The following is a 21,720-nucleotide window of genomic DNA, read 5'->3' as shown; positions in this document are numbered from 1 at the left end:
TTTAGGATAGAACTGTAAGTACTTTAACAGATTTTGTAAAAAAAAAATATATATATATTAAAATATATTGATATATTATCAATATGATAATAAAAAATAGAAAAATATGTGGTTTTAAATATCATACATTTTTTATGTAATTTGCTAAGAACACAGTAGATATCATTAATGCAAATTTTGGGCAAATTTTCGTTTAAGTACATGTGTATTTTGGCCATGATCATGATCATTTTGGCCATGGTCACTTTATCTTCTATACATATTTTTTTATATTAATTTCCTTTTCGTAACATACTCTAGTTCTTGTTAAAACACCCTAGATGTGCTTTTTTTGTGCACTTTTTGTGTGAAATCATATTTATTTTGTCCATCAAAGGTGTACTTTCACTTTAACTGAGCGTCAGCAGCGCTGCAAAAATAGACCCAGCGCTAAAACGATCGCGGCACTGCTGCTTCTGCTCTGCTTCTGCAACGCTCTGCCGCGCAGCTTCTGCGTGCGGTGTGAACGCTCTCATCTGTTAACATAGGCACCGAAAAAAATACGTGTGCTTCTGCTGTGCTGCAGCTTGCGGTGTGAACCCGGCCTTAGGCTATCAGTGTGTATGGTGGGGAACTGAACAAAAACACAGGTGAGCTTCTTAAAAGGTAAGTATACGTTACTGCTGGTGATTCTTCAAAGACGAGGCGAGCTGGAGACAAGATCGTGAGGTCAAATCCTGTTGGAGGGTTGACTGTGTACTGGTGCATGGGTGAGTGATATATAGTGCCATGGAGATCAGGTGCGGGTGATTAGTACTCAGGGGAGTGTGAGCGTTGATGATTGGCTGGCACCGGGTCTGCCTGGTCCCTGACAATATGCATATAAACAGCCATTTAATTAACAGAGTAGAATAATCATGACTCATAGTAAGCTATGACAAAAGACATGTCCTGTTTGTTTATATTCAGTTTAGATCTGACTGGTATCCAATATCAACCCAGGTGGCAGTTCGTGATTTGGTCACGTAATTTAATCTATTTATTCGTGGCAGGGACACGTTTGTTTCGTTATTTTTATTTCAGCACGTTTTTTTTTAAATAATGCATTTCAATTGGATGCATCTTTTGTGCAATAGCACGATTCTTTCTGCCAGTCGGGCTGCAGGAGATAAGCTGTTTAATCAACATATATTCACGAGATCTTATCACGGTTTATATATGTGCAGTGCTGCTGCTAGCCATTATGGTGCCCTAACCATAATACTTTTATGATTTTAAACATAACAACAGTGTGCCAGTCTTTTATATACCTCTTACTGTCAAAGTCAAACTTCGTCAGGTGCTGTGCAAATAGCGCAGTCGAACAGACCACTGGGCTTGATGGGATAACGAGTTGTAAGGGGGCACCTTCTCTTGACCAATTAAATACTCTTGTTATGCTTGTTTTGTTATGCCTGAAAGGTGCCTAATAATATATACTGAAATATTATTGGCATTATAATTATTGAGGATGATTACTGATTTTTCATTAGGCTATTTTTGGTGCCCCCTCAGCAAGTCAGTGCCCTACGCACAGCGCATGATGCACGTGCAGCTAATTAGTTCACAAACATTTTCTCAACTCATCCTTTTCGCTTTTCGTGTAATTTAATAATGTGATATGAACATTTGGCATGCAGTAGACATGATATTGTCACATTTCTGTCTCTCATCTGGGCAACACACACAAACACACTGTATTATTGTGAAAATGGCAGTTAAAAATCAGAGAAATGTTTACCCTTATCACAATGTCATCACGAACAAAGTTCAAAACTCAGAAGAATGACTGGTTAAGACAATTTTACCACTGACATTGAGAAAGCACATAGCATCCCGTGCATAGTGTGATTTTAAATCATATAGTGTGACATTAATTCAGAATGTTTCTATGGGTAGCCTATATTATACATAAATAACGTTCTCTTTTTTTCTTTCTTTTTTCTCAGACAACATGGTTTCTAATAAAAAGAAATGCCCCAACTGCCCCCAGGTCATGCCCTGTGCAACTTAGATTTGTAAGGCCTGTGGAGCAGAGCAGCCCAAGAAGGCTCGTTTGATGAAGAGGCTGCAGGCCCTTGATATGAAGAAGGGGGAGTGGCTTGACAATCTTAAAAAGAAATGCCCCAACTGCCCCCAGGTCATGCCCTGTGCCACTAAGATTTGTAAGGCCTGTGGAGCAGAGCAGCCCAAGAAGGCTCGTTTGATGAAGAAGCTGCAGGCCCTTGATATGAAGAAGGGGGAGTGGCTTGACAATCTTAAAAAAAACCACTATGAGGCAGCCATGCGGGATAAAGCCATCATTTTGGTGTGTACACAATATACAATTAACACTACCTATTTTAATAGGGTCGCCACATTTCCTGATTGAGTGACATGAAGATCATAATATATTTTACAAATGCTTTTATTTTTGCTTTTTAAAATAGTGATTTAAACCAGATTTCTGAAATATATGGTAAACTGACCTCTAAACAGAGTTTAACACTTGATGGTTGCTCTGTCAATTCTTCGTCATCAGTTAGGAACCGAGGTGTGCTACTTGATCGCAATCTTTCCTTAGAAAGCCACGTTTCTAGCATTTGTAAAACTGCATTTTTCCATCTCAAAAACTTGTATTCCACCAATGTCAAATGCAGAAATGTTAATCCATGCATTTATTGTAATGCTTTATTGGGTGGTTGTTCTGCACGCTTAGTAAACAAACTACAGCTAGTAAATGCAGCAGCAAGAGTTCTTACTAGAACCAGGAAGTATGACCATATTAGCCCGGTCCTGTCCACACTGCACTGGCTCCCTATCAAACATCGTATAGATTTTAAAATATTGCTTATTACTTATAAAGCCCTGAATGGTTTAGCACCTCAGTATTTGAATGAGCTCCTGTTATGCCTCTAATATCCAAATCCGTTAAAGGATTTTTAGGCTGCATTAATTAGGTAAACCGGAACCGGGAACACTTCACATAACACCGTACTTTCTACATCATTAGAAGAATGGCATCTACGCTAATATTTGTCTGTTTCTCTCTTGTTCCGAGGTCACCGTAGCCACCAGATCCAGTCTGTGTCCAGATCAGAGGGTCACTGCAGTCACCCGGATCCAGTACGTATCCAGACCAGATGGTGGATCAGCACCTAGAAAGGACCTCTACATCCCTGAAAGACAGCGGAGACCAGGACAACTAGAGCCCCAGATACAGATCCCCTGTAAAGACCTTGTCTCAGAGGACCACCAGGACAAGACCACAGGAAACAGATGATTCTTCTGCACAATCTGACTTTGCTGCAGTCTGGAAATGAACTACTGGTTTCGTCTGGTCAGAGGAGAACTGACCCCCAACTGAGCCTGGTTTCTCCCAAGGTTTTTTCTCCATTCTGTCACCGATGGAGTTTCGGTTCCTTGCCGCTGTCGCCTCTGGCTTGCTTAGTTGGGGTCACTTCATCTACAGCGATATCATTGACTTGATTGCATATGAACTGAGCTGAATGATGATATCACTGAATTCAATGATGAACTGCTTTAACTGAAAAATTAGCATTACTGGCACACTATTTTCCTAATTAATATTGTTCAGTTCCTTTGACACAATCTGTATTGTTAAAAGCGCTATATAGATAAAGGTGATTCAACTTGAATGATGTTCTGCAAGAGTGGTATGTTTTCACTGCTCATTATCACAACACAATAAAATATTAGCCTCAGTCTCAAAATGAGCTTGAAACATTCATTAGAGCGGAGTTACTGTGGTAGACTGCCACAGCTTTTCAAAGTGTGAAAGGCTATAAGGTTTCTCTCCACTGTGGATTGTCATGTGGTTCTTAAGGTGTGAAACTCTTCCCACACTGATCACATGTGTGCATATTCTCTCCACCATGAACCCTTGTGTGACTTTTTTTGTTTGGGAATCTATTTCCAGTCCGAGGGCAAGAGCTTTTGGCTCCCCTAACAGACTTTTCTCCAGTTTTGACATGTTGATTTTTCTCCTCTCCTTCACTTAGTTCATCACTGTCCTCAATCTGTTCCATTAAGTCTAAAAAGAAAAAAACATCTTATTTTAATTCATCTATTCTCCAAACCACTCATGAGGGGATTTCATTTTCTTTATATCATCCATTAACATTAAAGGGTAGTGAAAAAAGTTAACTCAAATACAACACCAGCAGTACAACAGAAATGGGAATATTGACTACATTTTAATAAACAATTTTATATTCCTGGAATTATTCATGAACTAGGCATATTGGTCAGTTGTTATTTGTAAAACAATACAGGCACAAATCCTTATTTTAACCCACTGAACCACAATCTCAATCTCAGTTTGAAAAACTGGTTCTGGCTTATCTAAAGGACATCACTGGACCCTTACTGGACCCCCTGCAGTTTGCTTAACGAACAAACAGGTCCGTGGATGATGCAATCAACATGGGATTGCACTTCATCCTGCACAAAAACAGGGACTTATGTCCTATTTGTGGACTTTAGTTCGGCATTCAACACCATCATCCCAACAGCCCTTCAGACCAAACTGACCCAGCTCTCTGTTCCTAGCTCTATCTGTCAGTGGATCACCAGCTTTCTGACAGATAGGCAACAGTTAGTGAGACTGGGGAAATTCACATCAAACAGCTGCTCCACCAACACTGGTGCCCCTCAGGGATGTGTTCTGTCCCCTCTGTTCTTCTCCCTGTACACCAACGACTGCACCTCTAAAGACCCCTCTGTCAAGCTCCTAAAGTTTGCAGACGACACTACAGTCATCGGTCTTATCCAGGACGGTGATGAGTCTGCTTGCAGACAAGAGGTTGAGCAGCTGGCTGTCTGGTGCAGTCTTAACAACCTGGAGCTGAACACGCTCAAAACAGTGGAGATGATCGTGGGCTTCAGGAGAAACCCCCCTGCACTCCCCCCACTCACCATCATGAACAGCACTGTGACTGCAGTGGAGTCATTCAGATTCCTGGGAACCACCATCTCTCAGGACCTGAAGTGGGACAATCACATTGACTCCATTGTAAAAAAGGCCCAACAAAGGTTGTATTTCCTTCGCCAGCTGAGGAAGTTTAACTTGCCACAGGAGCTGCTAAAACAGTTCTACTCGGCCGTCATTGAGTCTGTACTGTGTACTTCTATAACTGTCTGGTTTGGTTCAGCAACAAAATCGGACATCAGAGGACTACAGAGAACTGTTCGGACTGCTGAAAGGATTATTGGTGCTCCCCTGCCCACCCTTCAAGAACTGTATACATCCAGAGTTAGGAAAAGGGCTCAGAAAATCACTCTGGATCCCTCACATCCAAGTCACCCCATCTTTGAACTTTTGCCATCTGGCCGGCGCCTCAGAGCCGCAAACACCAGAACAGCAAGGCACAAGAACAGTTTCTTCCCCCAGGCAATCTGCCTCATGAACAGTTAAATGTTCTCTACTTATGATTATAAACGTGCAATATCCTTATATTTATTTGTTAACCCTCCATCCTAGTACATCCCTGCATCTTATTCAATCCTATTCCATTATCATTTATAGCACAATTGTTTATACACTTAATTATTTGCCAATTTGTAAATCTTTTTTTTCGTCTGTGTGTTGTTGTCTCTGTGTACTGGAAAGCTTATGTCACTAAAACAAATTCCTTGTATGCGTAAGCATACTTGGTAATAAAGCTCTTTCTGATTCTGATTCTCTCCGACAGAAAAATGCAACAAAACTTTTGAACACAATGAAGATGGCCAAATTTGTCTTATTTTGTTGAAATATAATTTTTTTCCATTTAGTTCTGCCCTTCGTAAGCAACAGAAGATACTTGTATGTTTCCCGGTACACAAATTAAGTACAATTTACCTTGATCTTCAAATTCCAAAAGTTTTCACCCCCCAGCTCTTAATGCATCTTGTTTCCTTCTGGAGCATCAGTGAATGTTTGAATCTTTTTAAATAGTTGTGTTTGAGTCCCTCAAATGTCCTCAGTCTGAAAAGATGCATCTCAAAATCATAAAGTCACTGCTGGAAAGGGTTCAAATATGCAAAGATGCTGGAAAACTGAAGAATCTGCAGGAGCTTAAAGATTTTTCTGAAGTACGCTGCTCAGTTTAACTGTTCAGAACAAACAAGGGACTCATGCACAACCATCACAAAACAGAAAGACAGTCGAAGATCATCAGGTAACAGCACACAGTACTAAGAACCAAGGGTTCCCAAACTTTTGAGTGGGGTTATTTTAATAATTTCAGCAATTTTTTTGTCTTGTGGAATAAATGTTAAAATATTTTATGCACAATATCTTACTCAGGACAGTACTAAATAAAATATAACATGCATTTAGTATGATCTCTCTTATTTTTTGAAAATTACTCATATTTTCACAGATTCTGCAAGGGGTGCCCAAACTTTCGATCCCCACTATATATATATATATATGTGTGTGTGTGTGTGTGTGTGCCTGTGTGTGTATGTATGTAATTATGTTGTCTGTAGAACTGTAATGGTCCCTGATGTACACCAAAGCATGAGAAATGGCTGAAGGATTTGGCTGCAAAGAAATGTTTCATGTCTTTTTGTCTTTATTGTGTGACATAGACATTAATCACTTGACCAGACCCCAAGATCTGTGTATAGCATAATAAAAATGCAAAGCAATTTTGAAAGAGATGGCCATAAATTGATCTAAATAATATTACTTACATCAACTTATTAAAGAAGATGTATATGTGGAACTGCAATTTAACATGTTTAAGAGCAGTTTACAAGAGATTACAAAGAATAAAAAACAAAAAAAAAAACAAAAAAAAATTCCATGAGAAGCTGTATGCATTGATTTGTTTAAGGAGCCTTCAGGAATCATCAGATCTGGGAGTCACTCAGTGCTGGTGGATCTGGATGGATTTTCTTCAGCTTCTCCGTGATAGACGAGTGCTGCTGTTTCCTCTCCTCCTCAGAGAGCGAAGACGGATTTATCTCCAGGAATTTATATGCATCTCGAGACTGAACACTGAAGACGCCTTGAGCTTTCTGACAGCACAGACCAAATCTTTTCCAGTACTGAAAGATAAAAGACACGCCACCATTAATCACATTTACTAAAATATATCATAATTGACACAATTGACATTAACATACATTCAATAAAGAGCTGCACTGATAAATAATAATAATCATAATATTACAAAAAAAAAACAAAAAACACTCCAATGATACATGGGGGAAAAAAATATAGAAAAAGAAAAATCCAACTTTTTTTCATGATAATTTTAAAGGCAAAAATGGTTTTAACGATACAATTAAAGTAATCCATGTGTCTCCAAAGATTTAACCTCAGTTTTATGATTTTTTGATGGAAAAAAACGCTCCTGTTGGTATCTGTTTATTCTGTTGTAGCAGGAGACTGAAGTCCCACAGCTGATAGATTGAGAATTAGGCTGGAATTCACCTGTGATTTCTCTTACTAAATAACTCAAAAGCAGTAGAAATGTCTATGCCGGTGCCTCCAAAATGTACAGTTAGCCTGTAAAACCTAAATAAATCCCAGGACGTTTATCTTGCTGTAATAAAAATGATTACACGTAAAGAAAGACAAGGCAATCCCAATAAAATATAACTGTACTTTACATTATGAAATAATTATAATTCAATAACAAACAACTGCACAGAACTCATCTACTGGACATTATCTGTCTCATAATTGTTTCATTAGTCTAAACAAAGTGTAAAGTCTAAATGATTATTAAAGTGCATAACTTGTGCCATTATAGATATTATAGGCGTATACTGGGCATTACTACCACAATATGACTTGATTGTGTTTTGTCACCAGTTGGTTTCAATCTGACCCAATACATGACAATTTCCTACAGTTTGTCTTGTATTTAATCTACAGAAGTTTAGATTTTCACTCTTGAGATTACATAAATATGCTCATTTGCATATGTAATTAATGGCAAAGAAGCTAAATAAACGTGAATAAAATAAAATCATAAAAGTGGATAATGTTACAATACTGTTTGTCGCCTCTGTCATTTCTGACCTGAACCAGCTGGTTCTTTTTAGGGCTCCATGCTATGCACAACTGTGCATTTATTTCTTTATATCTCTTTTCTCCTGTCACATGGCATCCTCATCTGATTCTAGTTAAGATGGTAATAACTTTCAATGATTAGACACTAACATCTTGCTTGAGATTACAAAAATCTTTGCTTTGGATTCTGAAAAATATCGCATCAGCTGTACACTATTAACCAGAGAATATTAGGGATAAACAAAAATGTGAGAACTCAGAGACTTCATGAAAGGCATAATCAAATCACATTAGGAACATTTGCTCAACGTCTAACTTACCTTTGCTGCATCTTCAATGGAGTCTATGAACTCATCCTTCATGTCCTCCATGTCAACTATTTCCTCCCCAGCAAAGGTTCTATCTTTCAGCGTGCTCAGAATAGCATCCACCTTCTCCCAAAACTTTTTCAGATCAACCAGAATTTGCTGGATTTGAGAAAGACACAGCTGGACTTCCGTCAGGTTGTCAGGGTCGGGAATCTCACCTGGAATCATTTATCAGAGATTATTATAAAGAACCTGTCGAGAGCATAACATGTATGAATTTACTGTATGTTTGTAACAATAAAATCGTAGAGAGACTCTCACCGATCCGTATTTTACAGTTGGCCAGCTGCAGCTGAAGATCAAGCTGCTTGTTTTTGATTTCCCACTCTTCATTTCTCAGAAGTCTCTTCTCAGTGTCGAGTTGTTTCAGTTTTATATCCAGAGCGATGGCAGTAGGCTCCTTCATAGCGTCTGGATGGCCTCTAAAAAAGTCAAGGAACTTCACAGTCCAGTGGCCATGTTCTTCCTGAAATCTTCTGATGAAGCTGTTCAGCTCCTTAGTGGTTTTTTCAATTTGTTCCTCAATCCCCTCCATTTTGTTGACTACTTTTCCCAGATCACCATTGAGCTTGGCCAGAGCATCCTCCAGACCCTTCATCTCATCAGATTTTTTCTCTTTTTTTTCTTTGGTCTCTGCTTGTTCTTGATACACGTCACTGGTGCTTTTTTTCACACTTTGGTTGTGTGTATCATACCTGAATAATACAGTGCATTTCAAATAAATAACTGCATACAGCGTATATGTGGTCCGGATTTCATTTGCACGAGACACTGAACAATTTTCTTACTGAGGACAAATGTAATACAACAGTTCAATAGGCACTTTCACACTGGAGGAACCTTTTCATAGTTCCTAGAACTATTGGTGGAAGTTCCCAGTTTTTGGCATGTTCTCACCACAGGAACTAGGAACGGTTTTATTTCTAGGAACTCTGTTTGGGGGGACTGACTTAATTACCTCCTACTTCAGAGTAGGGTCTAAAACAGTTCTTACAGGAACTGTTGTGCATCTCTGATCAATACAGTTCGATTTCAAAATGAATCTACTAATGTAGAGAAGAGCTCTCTTCTGTTTTGTTTGTTTTACAAAAATATATATTATTGTTATGACCATGACCCTGAATAGCAAATTATTTGACTACTTTGACTATAAACTATTTGACTAAAATAATCTGTACAAACAAGATATTAAATTTACCTGCAAATATAAAATAACACAGGTGTTTTTCCCCTTCAATTTTAGTTGCTATAAGACATTACTAATATTTTCACCTCTTCACAATGTCATCCACTTGTGTTATGATGTCAGCGATCCACTCTTTGGCTTTCATCAGGTACCTCACCGCCAAAACAGGTTTGTTCTTCTCCACAGCATTTATCAATATTGGAAACAGGGAGGTGACCAGGTTGGAGCTCGTGCCGACACACTACGAGACAACATTAATCAGCAAGTTAATCATGATAGACTAATAAGTTATGATAGTTCAAAGTGACTACACAACCAATCATAACAGTATAGTAACTTCTGAAGTTATGTGGCACTGTCATGACTAATGGTGGTCATTTCTTATTTTCTAGTTTTCTCTTCTTGTTCTAGCTCGTTGTGACAAGTTTGAGTCCAGATATTGTCCAGTGTTCCTGTACTCTTTAGTTCTTCTGTTAGCTGTGCATAGCTGTGTTGGCTTGTGATACAGAGATGTCATGTTTAAGATTATTATTATCTTCATGCATGGGTCACATTGTTTTAGACTGCTTCTCAATTTTTTCCACCCAGTTCCATGGCTCCGCCTCCTCTGCGGAGTCCGCTTTGCCTTCTCTGCACTTTTCTTCCTGTGATGGACTGAAGCTCTATCTGTGAATCCATCTTTGCTGATTTTGATCAATCTTTGGAAAGACTCCTCTCAGTCCTTAGCATGGGCATCACTGGGGGGGCTTTCTACTCTTATTACTTTTCATTTGAAAATGTAATGTTCAGAATAAGACGTATTACATTGCGTGTAGCATTAACTAGTCCTACCATACAGTCATGCACAGAAATGATTAAAGATGGTTACAGAGAACACCTTTTGAAAGTTAATCACAGCATCCACATAATCCATAGCTGAAGTGTTAAAGAGGAAAGACTCGTTTTGAATAAACATTTAAATCAGAGGGCTGATAGAGGACATTGATGGTTATGATGAATTAGGACACATACCCTCAGCAGAAGGGCTTCGGAGGATCCAAACAGCAGTTGTGTTTCAATAGCTTGATCTCTGATCAGACGCTCCAGCTTTGGGAATCCTCCCAGACTCAGGAAAGTCAGGTGATAAAGGAGAGCCGTTCGCTCCGCAGATGGAAGAAGCTCCTGAATGAAATCTGCTCTCATTATAGAGTTGTCATCGACAATCGCTGAAATATTTCAAATATTTGTGATGGTTAACAACCTTTGGCATTCAATAGCTTATGGATAAAAAAGAGTGCTGTACAAATAAGACTATTTTTGTTTGAACTTGTTTTAATGAAAAAAGAAAAAAAACTGGATTGGAAACAACGCATTTTTGTAAGTTTTTGTTTTTTTAGTGTAAGGAGACAAAATATGCAGTACTAGAGAGTCCCTGCAGAACCACTGTCAAAACATTTTAAAGGAAACTGACCCTATTTCCAAGGCCCTGGTTACACCTGTTATTAAGATGCATTTTTGTCCGGCTGATCACAAGTGGATGAAGGAAACATGAATATGTTTAGACCTGCTGTCTCTTTTGTCCATGTTCAACCACTTCAGTCCTGATTTCTTGGAGGGGAGGATTTATGGGTGAGCAAATGAATGGGCGCATACAATTTACATATCAATGTGACTGGAGATGGCAGAACAACATACTGACAGCAGCGGATTTCATTTGTGCAGTGTGTTAGAAATCCAGAATGGTGAGAGAACATTGTGCTCGTAACGTTTATCCTTCCCAAAACAAACTTTTATCTCTTAGCTGAAAATCTTGAAATCTTGTCTGGCTTTTACCAAAATTACCGGTGATTCTGTCTTCTGACTTGGCTGTGCCACGCAGCAAGGAATGGAGAGAATTCAATCTCATTACCCTTTCAGTTTAGGCAGATATTAAGCCATCGTCATCTAAAAGGTGATGTTTTGTCACCTCATCTTTTTAAGCAGATCTTTGCCACAGCACTGACACAGTGCTGGTAAAAGTGTTAAATGACATCTTTGATTCACTGGATAATGGCATTAATGTTATTTAAATTCTGCTTGACCTTAGTGCAGCATTTGATATGCTGGACCATGAGATTTTGATCAGTCGCCTAGGACACTGGGTTGGCCGAAAAGGTAATGTTCTCAAATAGTTTAAGACGCATCTCACTGACCGATTTTTCTCTGTTAATATTGGGGGCTTTAATTCTTCAAGATTACATCTTCCTTTGGGAGTCCCACAAGGTTAAATTCTTGCTCCAATTATTTTCAAAAACCTGAAAATATTGTAAAGTACTTCCTCTGTCCACTGTGGCCACTGGATTGACCAATAGTTCTTAATGAACTCTTCTTTTCATACAAGTGTTTTGAAATGCATTATGATTTGTTTAAAACATGTCAAATGTTAAATTCTAATTTACATTGGGAACAAAAATGTTTAAGAAACATATTAGTGCTGTCATTAAAACCCATGTTGTTGCAAAGACACACACATCACATACTCAGGTTTATTACCTTTGCAGTACTTTAGATTGTCTACTGTAAAAACATACAAATTATTAATAAATGTTTTTTAAAGGTTTGAAAATAGGGGGAATTCATGACATTTCTATGTTTCCACTTTAGATTGGGCACTGAAAAAACAAACAATTCAAAAAAGATGTGTAAATGGAAGTGGTGTCAAAATTAGCGCTTTAACGCAGGCGATTATAATCTTTTTCAGTTTAACACATTAAAAATATTTAACGTAATTAACGCAGGGGCAGGGCTAGATTTGGCCACCCCACTAACAACTGCAAAAGAATTGCGTTTGTTCAGATGAATAACATCTTTACGAATAAGTTACATTGGTAACACTTTATAATAACATTCAGTTATTAGTCATTTATAAATTATTAGTTAATGATGACCTAATAATTGACAAAACATGACTACACATTCATAAATTATTAAGTTAATATTATAGTAACGATTTATTAATTCAGTTATAAGTCACTTAAAAGTTATTGGTTAATGATGAACGAATCATTTACAAAACATGAATATACGTTCATAAATGATTAATAAGTGGTATGCTAACGATTTACAAATGTGTTGTAAGTTATCTTAAAAAAAGAAATCAATCTTGAAATAAATCAAACTGATTATTAGTAGATGGTTTAAGTTATTAATTGATACATTATTCATCACTTATAAATCATTGAAGTATTTATGTCAAAATTGTTTTGTGTAATTATCTCAATAAATAATTGTTAGTCCTGAACAAATAATGAACAAACCATTAGTAAATGATCAGTATATGATTTACTGATGAAGCTGTAAGCTGGTCTGTGTTCAAAAGCACAAATATGCAGGTATTCTAAAGCACTGTTTTAAGAAGAGTAACTCAATTGTTTTGAAGTGGATAAACATTTATAAATGCCTTAGATGATTCCAGTGAGTTGTGTTATATCCTTTCACTATTGTTGCTTATATTTTCTCTTGTACTTCCTTCGCCAGCTGAGGAAGTTTAACCTGCCACAGGAGCTGCTGAAACAGTTCTACTCAGCCGTCATTGAGTCTGTCCTGTGTAAAATCAGACATCAGAGGACTACAGAGAACTGTTCGGACTGCTGAAAGGATTATTGGTGCTCCCCTGCCCACCCTTCAAGAACTGTATACATCCAGAGTGAGGAAAAGGGCTCAGAAAATCACTCTGGATCCCTCACATCCAAGTCACCCCATCTTTGAACTTTTGCCATCTGGCCGGCGCCTCAGAGCCGCAAATACCAGAACAGCAAGGCACAAGAACAGTTTCTTCCCCCAGGCAATCTACCTCATGAACAGTTAAATGTTCCCCACTTATGCTTATAAACGTGCAATATCCTTATATTTATTTGTTACCCCTCCATCCTAGTACATCCCTGCATCTTATTCAATCCTATTCCATTATCATTCATAGCATTATAGCATTATCATTATCTTATTTAATTGCCTACATTTTTTTTTGTCTCTGTGTTGGTGTCTCTGTGTACTGGAAGCTTATGTCACTAAAACAAATTCCTTGGCAATAAAGCTCTTAATGATTCTGATTCTGATTCTGAACTTCAGTGATTTTAAAGGGATCCTTCTTTGCTTGCTTTCATATAATTGAAGTAACCTAAAAAATAAGAAAACAAAATTGCAGCCACATTTAAATTCAGGTGTGTAAAATATAAGAGTGCAAGATTTGCGCTGTGCGCAGCATTTATTCTTATTTGTCTAAATATTTTATCTTTTTACATATTTTATTTTACAAATCTTGTTTGGTTTTATTTTGTATAATTGCATGTAAAAAATGATTTACTTTGTAAGGCATATGTAAAATGTGATTTATTATTCATATTCAAGTGTTTGTGCGAAAATTATTACTACACATTCATGGGAGGCACCCTTTCGATCACTTGAATTCTTTCCTGATAATTCCTGATAGTGGGTTCAGACACACTCTCTCTGTTTAAATCTAGGTTAAAAACTCATCTTTTTCGCCAAGCATTTGAATAATGTATCTCTTAAATTGTGAGTGTAGTTGCATCTGATCAAATGCTCATGCTTATTCTTTAGCTTGGGTTAAACTAATTAATTGTACTTTGTTGGATCAGCAGTTATGCTAATGATGTCTCTATGTGTTTCTCTGTTTCTGCTGGATCTTCATCCCGTGGTAATTAGGATTTACACAAGCTCCAGTCTGGATCCAGAACACCTGAGAAGAGATGATGCTGACCCTCAGAGGACCCCAGATGATGCTAACCCTGAATCAACAAACAGAACTAACAATTATTGCTACAAGTGGGACTGCATCATAGAATAATTATTAATTAATGATATTGATAATGTTCATCGTCTGGCTGACTAGGTCTTGTATTAATTTTTTTCTAAAATCCTGTCATACGTGCACAAACTGACAGTCACCACCATAAGCTACTACTAAATATTGTAGAAACGTAATTTTCTGTAAAGTTGCTTTGTAACGATTTGTATTGTTAAAAACGCTATACAAATAAACGTGAATTGAATTGAATAATTAAACAGTGTTGGGAAAGTTACTTTGGAAATTAATATGTTACAGATTTAAAGATACCCTATTTAAAATGTAATAGTAGTGTAACTTTTTCAATTACTTTATTTAAGTAACTGATTACTTTTGATTACTTTTTTATTACTCTTCTGAATTTCTAATGATTTCAAAACCCTTCAATCACTTGAATTAAGATGATCAAATTTGAACACTTTAGGACTGCCTTTTACATGGAGATTGATCTGACGCTCAGTGCAGATTTAAAATAATAAGAAATAGTTTACTGATACTGTTTTTGAAACTAAATTTTGTATAACTACAGGAAACATCTAACAATGGTTTGTGGACAAAATAGTTAATTAAAAATTAATATAAAATAAATGCATATACATCAACTCTGATATGGTTATCTAATAAGCATATGTTCTACTCCTAAACATTAGTGTATTTTTGAAACATTTCGGTCTCTTTGTATATGATATGATGATAGTTTTCTCAAAATAAATACAATGCTCATGAAGTGACTCAGAGCAGTTGTAGAGATTATGTTTATGTGTTCATGTACATTTAAACACTGCGAGCTTCAGTAGGTCTATTTGTTGTAATCAAACCACATGTCTATGCCATTAATTTCCACGAGGGGCCGACTGAGAAAATATTTCAGACCGGGAAATCTCACACTCATACAAAGAAATTTTGAAACATGTACAACCCTAATTTTTGTATGGACCACACATAAAAAAGGGTTTAAATCCTGGTTGTCATAAGTGCAACAACATTTTTGCATGTAAGGGCGGAAATGCGCCTAACACAACACAAAGTACCGATAAGAATACTGTTAAAGTACCGGACCGTTAAGCAGTATCGGTAAGAGTAGTAATACCGTTAAAACCTTAATGATACCCATCCCTACTCTTTACATCTTCATGTTATATATAAATATTCACTTTATCAATATGATGTTCATCATTCACTACCTCAATTTGACATACTGACAGTGTCAACCTGTTTGCACATTTAATATTTAAGACTACAGTATAATGCACATTTGCACATTGCCTCTTGTACATCCCTGGGTATCGTAATATTTAAGACTACAGTGTTGAAAACCAATGCAATAGATAATAATTACATCCTTTATACAGTATTTTTGACTGATGAGCAATGTGCTGCTGCTGCTTGACTAAGTTAACAAAGACAAAACTACAATATCATCTTTACAGATTAAACTGACCTGCACCTAAAACCCTGAACAGAAATTTTTCTTCTCTGCTCCATTTGTGCGATTCCACAGTCCACTCTTGCATTGATCACTCTGATCTAAACTGGTGGAGGTGCGGAGACAAATTGGCTACCAGGCTAGCTGGAATTGTCCTGGTTTTCCATGTCCAGTCCGCACCTGATATTCACAGACGCACAGAACGTGCAGGATTCATATATTGTTTTTTCGCGGCTCAATATTCACAGACACTAGTCCATATCTCATTTTGATTCAATTGTACTGACCTACTTTTGATTTTTTTATTTAATAAACATTTGGTTTATTTATAAATAATGAAAATGTCTCCTTTTCACAATTATTAAGCTACTTCTGCCTGTGTTTCATGGCAAATTTAATGCATGTGCTTCAGGGCAGAATATGTTAAGGGTGGATTATAGAAGTATTATAAATCTTACGTAGGGGCAGACCTATTAAATACCCATCTCTGTTAAAGTTTTGTTAAAGCATTGTATACGCGTTTGGATAAATTTAGATTTTTGAACAGTCTTTAAAGAGTAACTTAACCCTAAACCAACTTTTTTAAGTTAATGATCTGTAAGAATGGGGCTTTATTAGTGCTGTTCATTGATTCGAGTAACTTTTTTGACATTTGAGTATAAAGTGTTTTAATTCTACAATATGTGGTGTAAAAACATCTGAGTGCTGCCCTCTTCAGGTTGAACGGTGGTTACTGTAGTTGATTTTTCCTATTGGATGTTAAATCCATCTTGTTCCTTCAAACTCACTGTAGTGAGTCAGGAGTTGGAATTGCGAGTATTGAAAATGACCAGGATAGACTATTATAGCATCTATTTAGCATAGCATTTATATAGTTATTTAGATTATTTCGTATTTTTATCTGTATTTAGTACAGTGGTCAGGATGGTACGGAGGTGTGTTGCTGGTTGTGACAGCACTGCTGGACTGCATAGTTTTCCAGCAGACTTGAAAATTAGGCGCCAGTGGTTGCATGCACTTGGCCCAGAAAATTCCCGCCTAGAGCTGGAGTGTGCAAATGTGGGATTGCTTCTTCAATGCAAAGGAGGTGGAAATCGGCTTCTCCACACAGTTCACACTGAAAAAAGACGCGGTCCGGGAGTTAAGACTGCAGTTTGAGCCAGCAGCTCGAATTGATATGGCTCAGGCCACAGACACCTCAACATCCTACACTTCAGGTGAAGGTGGGCGAGAAAAGTCCTCTACTACAAATGAACGCTCTGTTGCAAAGCTATTTCTCACAGCTGAAAATGCTCTAACTAACTTACAATTGTAACAGTTCCTTACTTATGTTTGTCACACACATCATTTTCCTGTCTTTGGAAAGAAGACCCTTTGGGCTTTACCTTTTATCAAACAGATTGGATAATCCTCAAAAATATTAAAGGTTATAGACATTGAAGTGCCTTAATTTTTTTTTAACACAGTGATTTTTTTTTTATTTGATATAAAAATACATGAAATCAGTCCTGGAGCAATCTAGAAAAGTAATGGGTTGAAAGCCACATGCCTCATGAGTTTCTATTTCAAAGGTAACATGAAAAATTAGATTCTTACAAATGTTTTTCTGAGGCTATATCTATACCCCCCACCCCCCAAATATATATTTAAAAAAATATACCAACTGTATTTAAGGCTTCTACAAACTATTTTGTAATTAAACCTACCACTGCATATTTTTTAGACAGAAACTTAGAAATCATCTAAATCATATAAGTCATTTATTTGATCACTTTGTATGATTTGTATGCCAATTACAGAATATCCTGAGATTGCTAGAAATGCATCATTTACAATGAATTACAATGCAAATAAGTGCTGATGTGCTGATGGTCACTTATACAGATGGTAATAACCCAAATGTGCCAAAGTAAATAATCCACTATGTTATTCATATAGACGCGTTCACTTTGATAGCCGTGACCATTCAGTAATAGCAAGCTGATTTGGGCTGATTTGCACTCAAACAGATGGTAATCATGCAGATATATTCACATTCAACATAAAACACACTCTCACATATATAAAAACTGTTGAAAAATAAAACAAACAAACAAAAAGGCGATCACTGTAAGTTCCGCCTCCATCAACTGACAGGTGCGTCAGAGCGCGTCACTAGGGAGCGCCAAAATTCAAATATACTATTTTTCACTTTTTTTCTTTATTTTTGTGGATCATCTCGTTCTGTTTGTGACACTGTACGCTGCAAAACCATGCCCTTTTTTTTACTACCAAGATGCAGTTTTTGAGCATGAGTTATTCCATAACGGACGCAAACAGTTCTGTCGCTGAAGAACTGAAACGTAAACAAAGGAATTATGATCCATATTACAACGTTATTGCTTCGTTGGACTAAACATGCTTCATGAGATGTCATTCAGTGGAACCTTATCTTGCTAACTAAACCGGGATTTACAGCTGTGGATGTGTTTATGACTCGTTATTACGACGGATCTGGTATGTACAGCGTTTCCATCGCTCATGTTTTGATGTGTACTGCTTACACAAATGTAGCAAATACAGTCTTTATAAGCTATCCATTGAAAAACAGTGATCTGATCTGTCCTCGATGCTTGAGGCTAAGATCTTTATAATGATACATAGTTTGTCAAGATTAAATTTGTCCCGTTTCATTTAATCTATTCGTAAATATTGACAAGCGCAAACACGGGGAGTTGAGGATGCCCACATCTGGGTGCAGGCTAACAGGTTAAAGCGCCACTCAGCGGTCAAAAACTGCAAATGTGGCGACACTCGCGGCGGCAGAATGCTAATTTTGGTTGGCCACCTACTGTACATTTACAAATGAATATGAAGTAATATACTAACACTCATTTCCCCTATTTTAGGTTGTATTGAATCTTATACTTGCGTTTTAGTAATTGTATAAATAAAATTGTCTTTTACCGGAACTACGTCTCTGGCTTCATGCATAATTCAAACCTGTGTGCTTGTATTTTGGTGGTTTAACTATTGAGTTAGTCAAAACCTATTCTCTGTGAAATTCCCCGGGTGGCGTCGCCGGTAAAAGTCCTACTCGTCACACACAGAACTATTATTTCGGACTAAATGAATGAGTTTAAATTAGGTGTCTTACCTTTGCTATTAGCCATGCTTTTTAATGAACGTTCTCTGGCGAAGCATCCAACTGTGAGGACTCTAAAATAATAAAAACAATATATGATGTAAGAATCATCATAATATAAGCTTAAAACCCTTTTGTAACCGAAAGTGTGAGTTTCCATTAACCCCTTTTTGTATTACATTTTTAGTAATCGGACAACGTGTCTTAGTACACTGAAAAAAATCTGTTGGATTTTAACATAAAATATTTACATTAGTTATGCTTACTCTGCATGTTAAATTAAAATGACTTTTATATGTAAAATTGTCATATTTTGATTCAAGTTCAGAATTCATATTTTTAGTTATTCTGACTTTCATTTATCGTTTACACAATTTTTATATTAACAGAGCTCAACAGAATGTTTAAAAAACAAACCTCGCAACACAATCACAGAGAGACAGATTTGATTAATTTTAAATTCACAGTAACATTTCTGTTGAAAAATGTACTTCAGCCCAACAATGAATATTCAGCAATGTCTTCAAAAGATTTTTGAAATTCGGTGCACTTTTTTTCCTCTATATAATGTCGATATGGTAACTAGTAAATGGCATAAATTTGGTTATGCTAGCATGTGTGTAAATAGTTAAACTAAGTTAAAACTAACCCCATGTAAGTTGTATGTTGTATAACCCCATGTATGTCCCTCACGCTCCCCTACATCAGTCTTAGTACATAGTAAATCTATTCAGGTAAAGTTTTTAATAATTTATACATTTTATCTGCAATTTGATTACTAATTATAAGGTAGTGACTTGTATTTTAGGCTGAACAAGCCCTTCCAGGAAGATGCAGGGAGGGTTTTGTTTGATAGTAGTAATGCACATGCAATGATGGATAGAGTTTTAATAATAACAAATAAAGCACATACATTTGGACAACAGTGTACTGATAGTGTTCTACTCACCCGTGGTGTTTTCAGTGTTCTTTTCCAGCTGTCCTCCAAGCAAATACACCAGCCTTATATACAGTAGTGCTGCTATAGGGCAGGGCCAGCTGGGACTATAGCCCCACCTTAAATTTACATAGCACCAGTCCTCCCAATAATGTTTTAGTAATTCTCCTTTTTGCTTTCCTCAGTGTGACTTTCATTAAATATAAAAAGCCATTTCAAATCCTTATGAATATGACGTTTCATATTATAAATGCAAACTTATATTTCCTACTGACATATTACAGCAAAAGATGCCTGTGAGACTTCTGCAGAGCACTTTATATGTGATCCTGTAGACTTCTGTGTCACCATCGTAAATGTGGCAACCAAATCAAACTCTAGTGGACTGAATCATTGCATTGCAAGTAAGTTACAGTTAAGGATGTAACATTAAATGTTGGTGCATTTCAACACTGTACAAATAACAACACTGCTTTTAGTTGGTTTTGCTATGTGGCGCTTAAACTCTCAAGTTCGTTTAGAGTTGGATTAACTTAATTTAAATAAAAGCTTGATGCTTTCGGGGGAAACAATGATGACAATATCGGCGGATCTTAAATCTCTGTGCCAGTTTCTCTGGACACGTAAAACACAACAGGTTTTCTTCGCTGTTGTTACAAAGTTAAACTCTACTTGAAATCACTCGATTACATTCACGTAGTGAACAGACACAAACAGGCAAGCATTATTTTCTAATGTTTAACCCAGGTAGACATAAAGCATTAGTTTGGCAATGGGACATACACTGGCAATCAAACTATGAATAATGAGGCTTTGATAGATAGATTGAGGAAAACGCTCCAAACAATTCTTCACTACCCAATTTATTTCCCTTTGAAATAATTCATTTTTGCTTTGTTCAGCTAACGGTGACTGAGATTCACTGCCGGGAGAATATGCCGTTATTTTAAAGGGACACTCCACCCCAATATGAAGTCATTATTTACTTAACCTCATGTTGTTCCAAACCCGTAAACCCTTAGTTAGTCTTAGGAACACAATTTAAGATATAGATTAAGAATCTGTATAACCTATACAAGTTTTCCTTCTGAACAAATACTGTCGTGTTTTTTGCTTTATTTTATTTTAGTTATTTAAACTTAATTTAGTAATTCCTTTATTTAATCTTTTTTTACAAGCTTAAGACTTCTGACATGCTATATAAAACAGACTTTTTTTCACTTAAAAAATTAGGTTACACAAGTTTTCTTCTAAACAATCACCTCTAAGCCACAGGAAAAATTTTGTTTGGGCCCTATTAACATCTAGCCTATGAAAATTGCACAATATAGTACATCAAATCCGGTTGTTCATTCTACTCTTAACACTTGGACTCATCATCACCAGCATTTGTAGTTGAGACAAGCTCTTCTGCTTCAGAGCCCAATATGCACTAATCATGCATTCCTCCTTGCCAAACTAGAATCTGCATTTAAACAGTGGCAAGATAAGGTCATCGCTCAATTGGTGATCTCTATATTGATGGGCTTTTTGCTAGTTTTAATTATTTGCATTCAGAATTTAATCTTAATCAAGCTGACCTTTTTCATTGTTTTCAGATAAATTTTGTGAAAGCCCAAAGCCCATCATTTCCACATATTCCATCTAAGTCGACTGCAGACTCTCTGTTCGAAGCTCCCCTCCATCTACAAGGTTTGATTTCAAGAATATATACCATTTTCATGTCTTTAAAAAGTGTAGGAACAGACAAAGTTAAAAGTGGATGGGAGAAAGAACTTGGAACAGTATTCTCAGAGGAGTTCTGGAGCAATGCCCTTCATCGAGT

General features: G+C 36.8%; 1 protein-coding gene across 1 annotated transcript; it reads right to left on the bottom strand.

Annotated features, from left to right (window-relative positions):
• Positions 1 to 6,558: 6,558 nt before the first annotated feature.
• On the bottom strand, positions 6,559 to 19,951 carry LOC127952717 (uncharacterized). The gene is made up of 7 exons (XM_052551420.1): positions 19,908 to 19,951; positions 18,971 to 19,032; positions 10,595 to 10,788; positions 9,670 to 9,824; positions 8,659 to 9,092; positions 8,350 to 8,555; positions 6,559 to 7,056 (listed from the first exon to the last, which is right to left on the bottom strand). Exons 2-7 carry the CDS (start codon positions 18,984 to 18,986, stop codon positions 6,859 to 6,861), a joined length of 1,203 nt encoding a protein of 400 aa, XP_052407380.1. The 5' UTR covers positions 18,987 to 19,032; positions 19,908 to 19,951; the 3' UTR covers positions 6,559 to 6,858.
• Between the last annotated feature and the right edge of the window lie 1,769 nt (positions 19,952 to 21,720).

Source organism: Carassius gibelio, chromosome B3, assembly GCF_023724105.1.
Source record: "Carassius gibelio isolate Cgi1373 ecotype wild population from Czech Republic chromosome B3, carGib1.2-hapl.c, whole genome shotgun sequence".
Classification (NCBI taxonomy): domain Eukaryota; kingdom Metazoa; phylum Chordata; class Actinopteri; order Cypriniformes; family Cyprinidae; genus Carassius; species Carassius gibelio.
The sequence above is the reverse complement of the archived record's forward strand: the minus strand, read 5'-3'. Positions and strand labels throughout refer to the sequence as shown.

Bases quoted from the DNA above. Each gene is read 5' to 3' on its own strand.
- LOC127952717 (XM_052551420.1), bottom strand. The intron at 9,825-10,594 runs GTATGTGTCCTA...GTTGTCTCGTAG, and splicing joins CCGAAGCCCTTCTGCTGAGG to TGTGTCGGCACGAGCTCCAA. The intron at 7,057-8,349 runs GTAAGTTAGACG...TTTATCTTTCAG, and splicing joins CCATTGAAGATGCAGCAAAG to TACTGGAAAAGATTTGGTCT.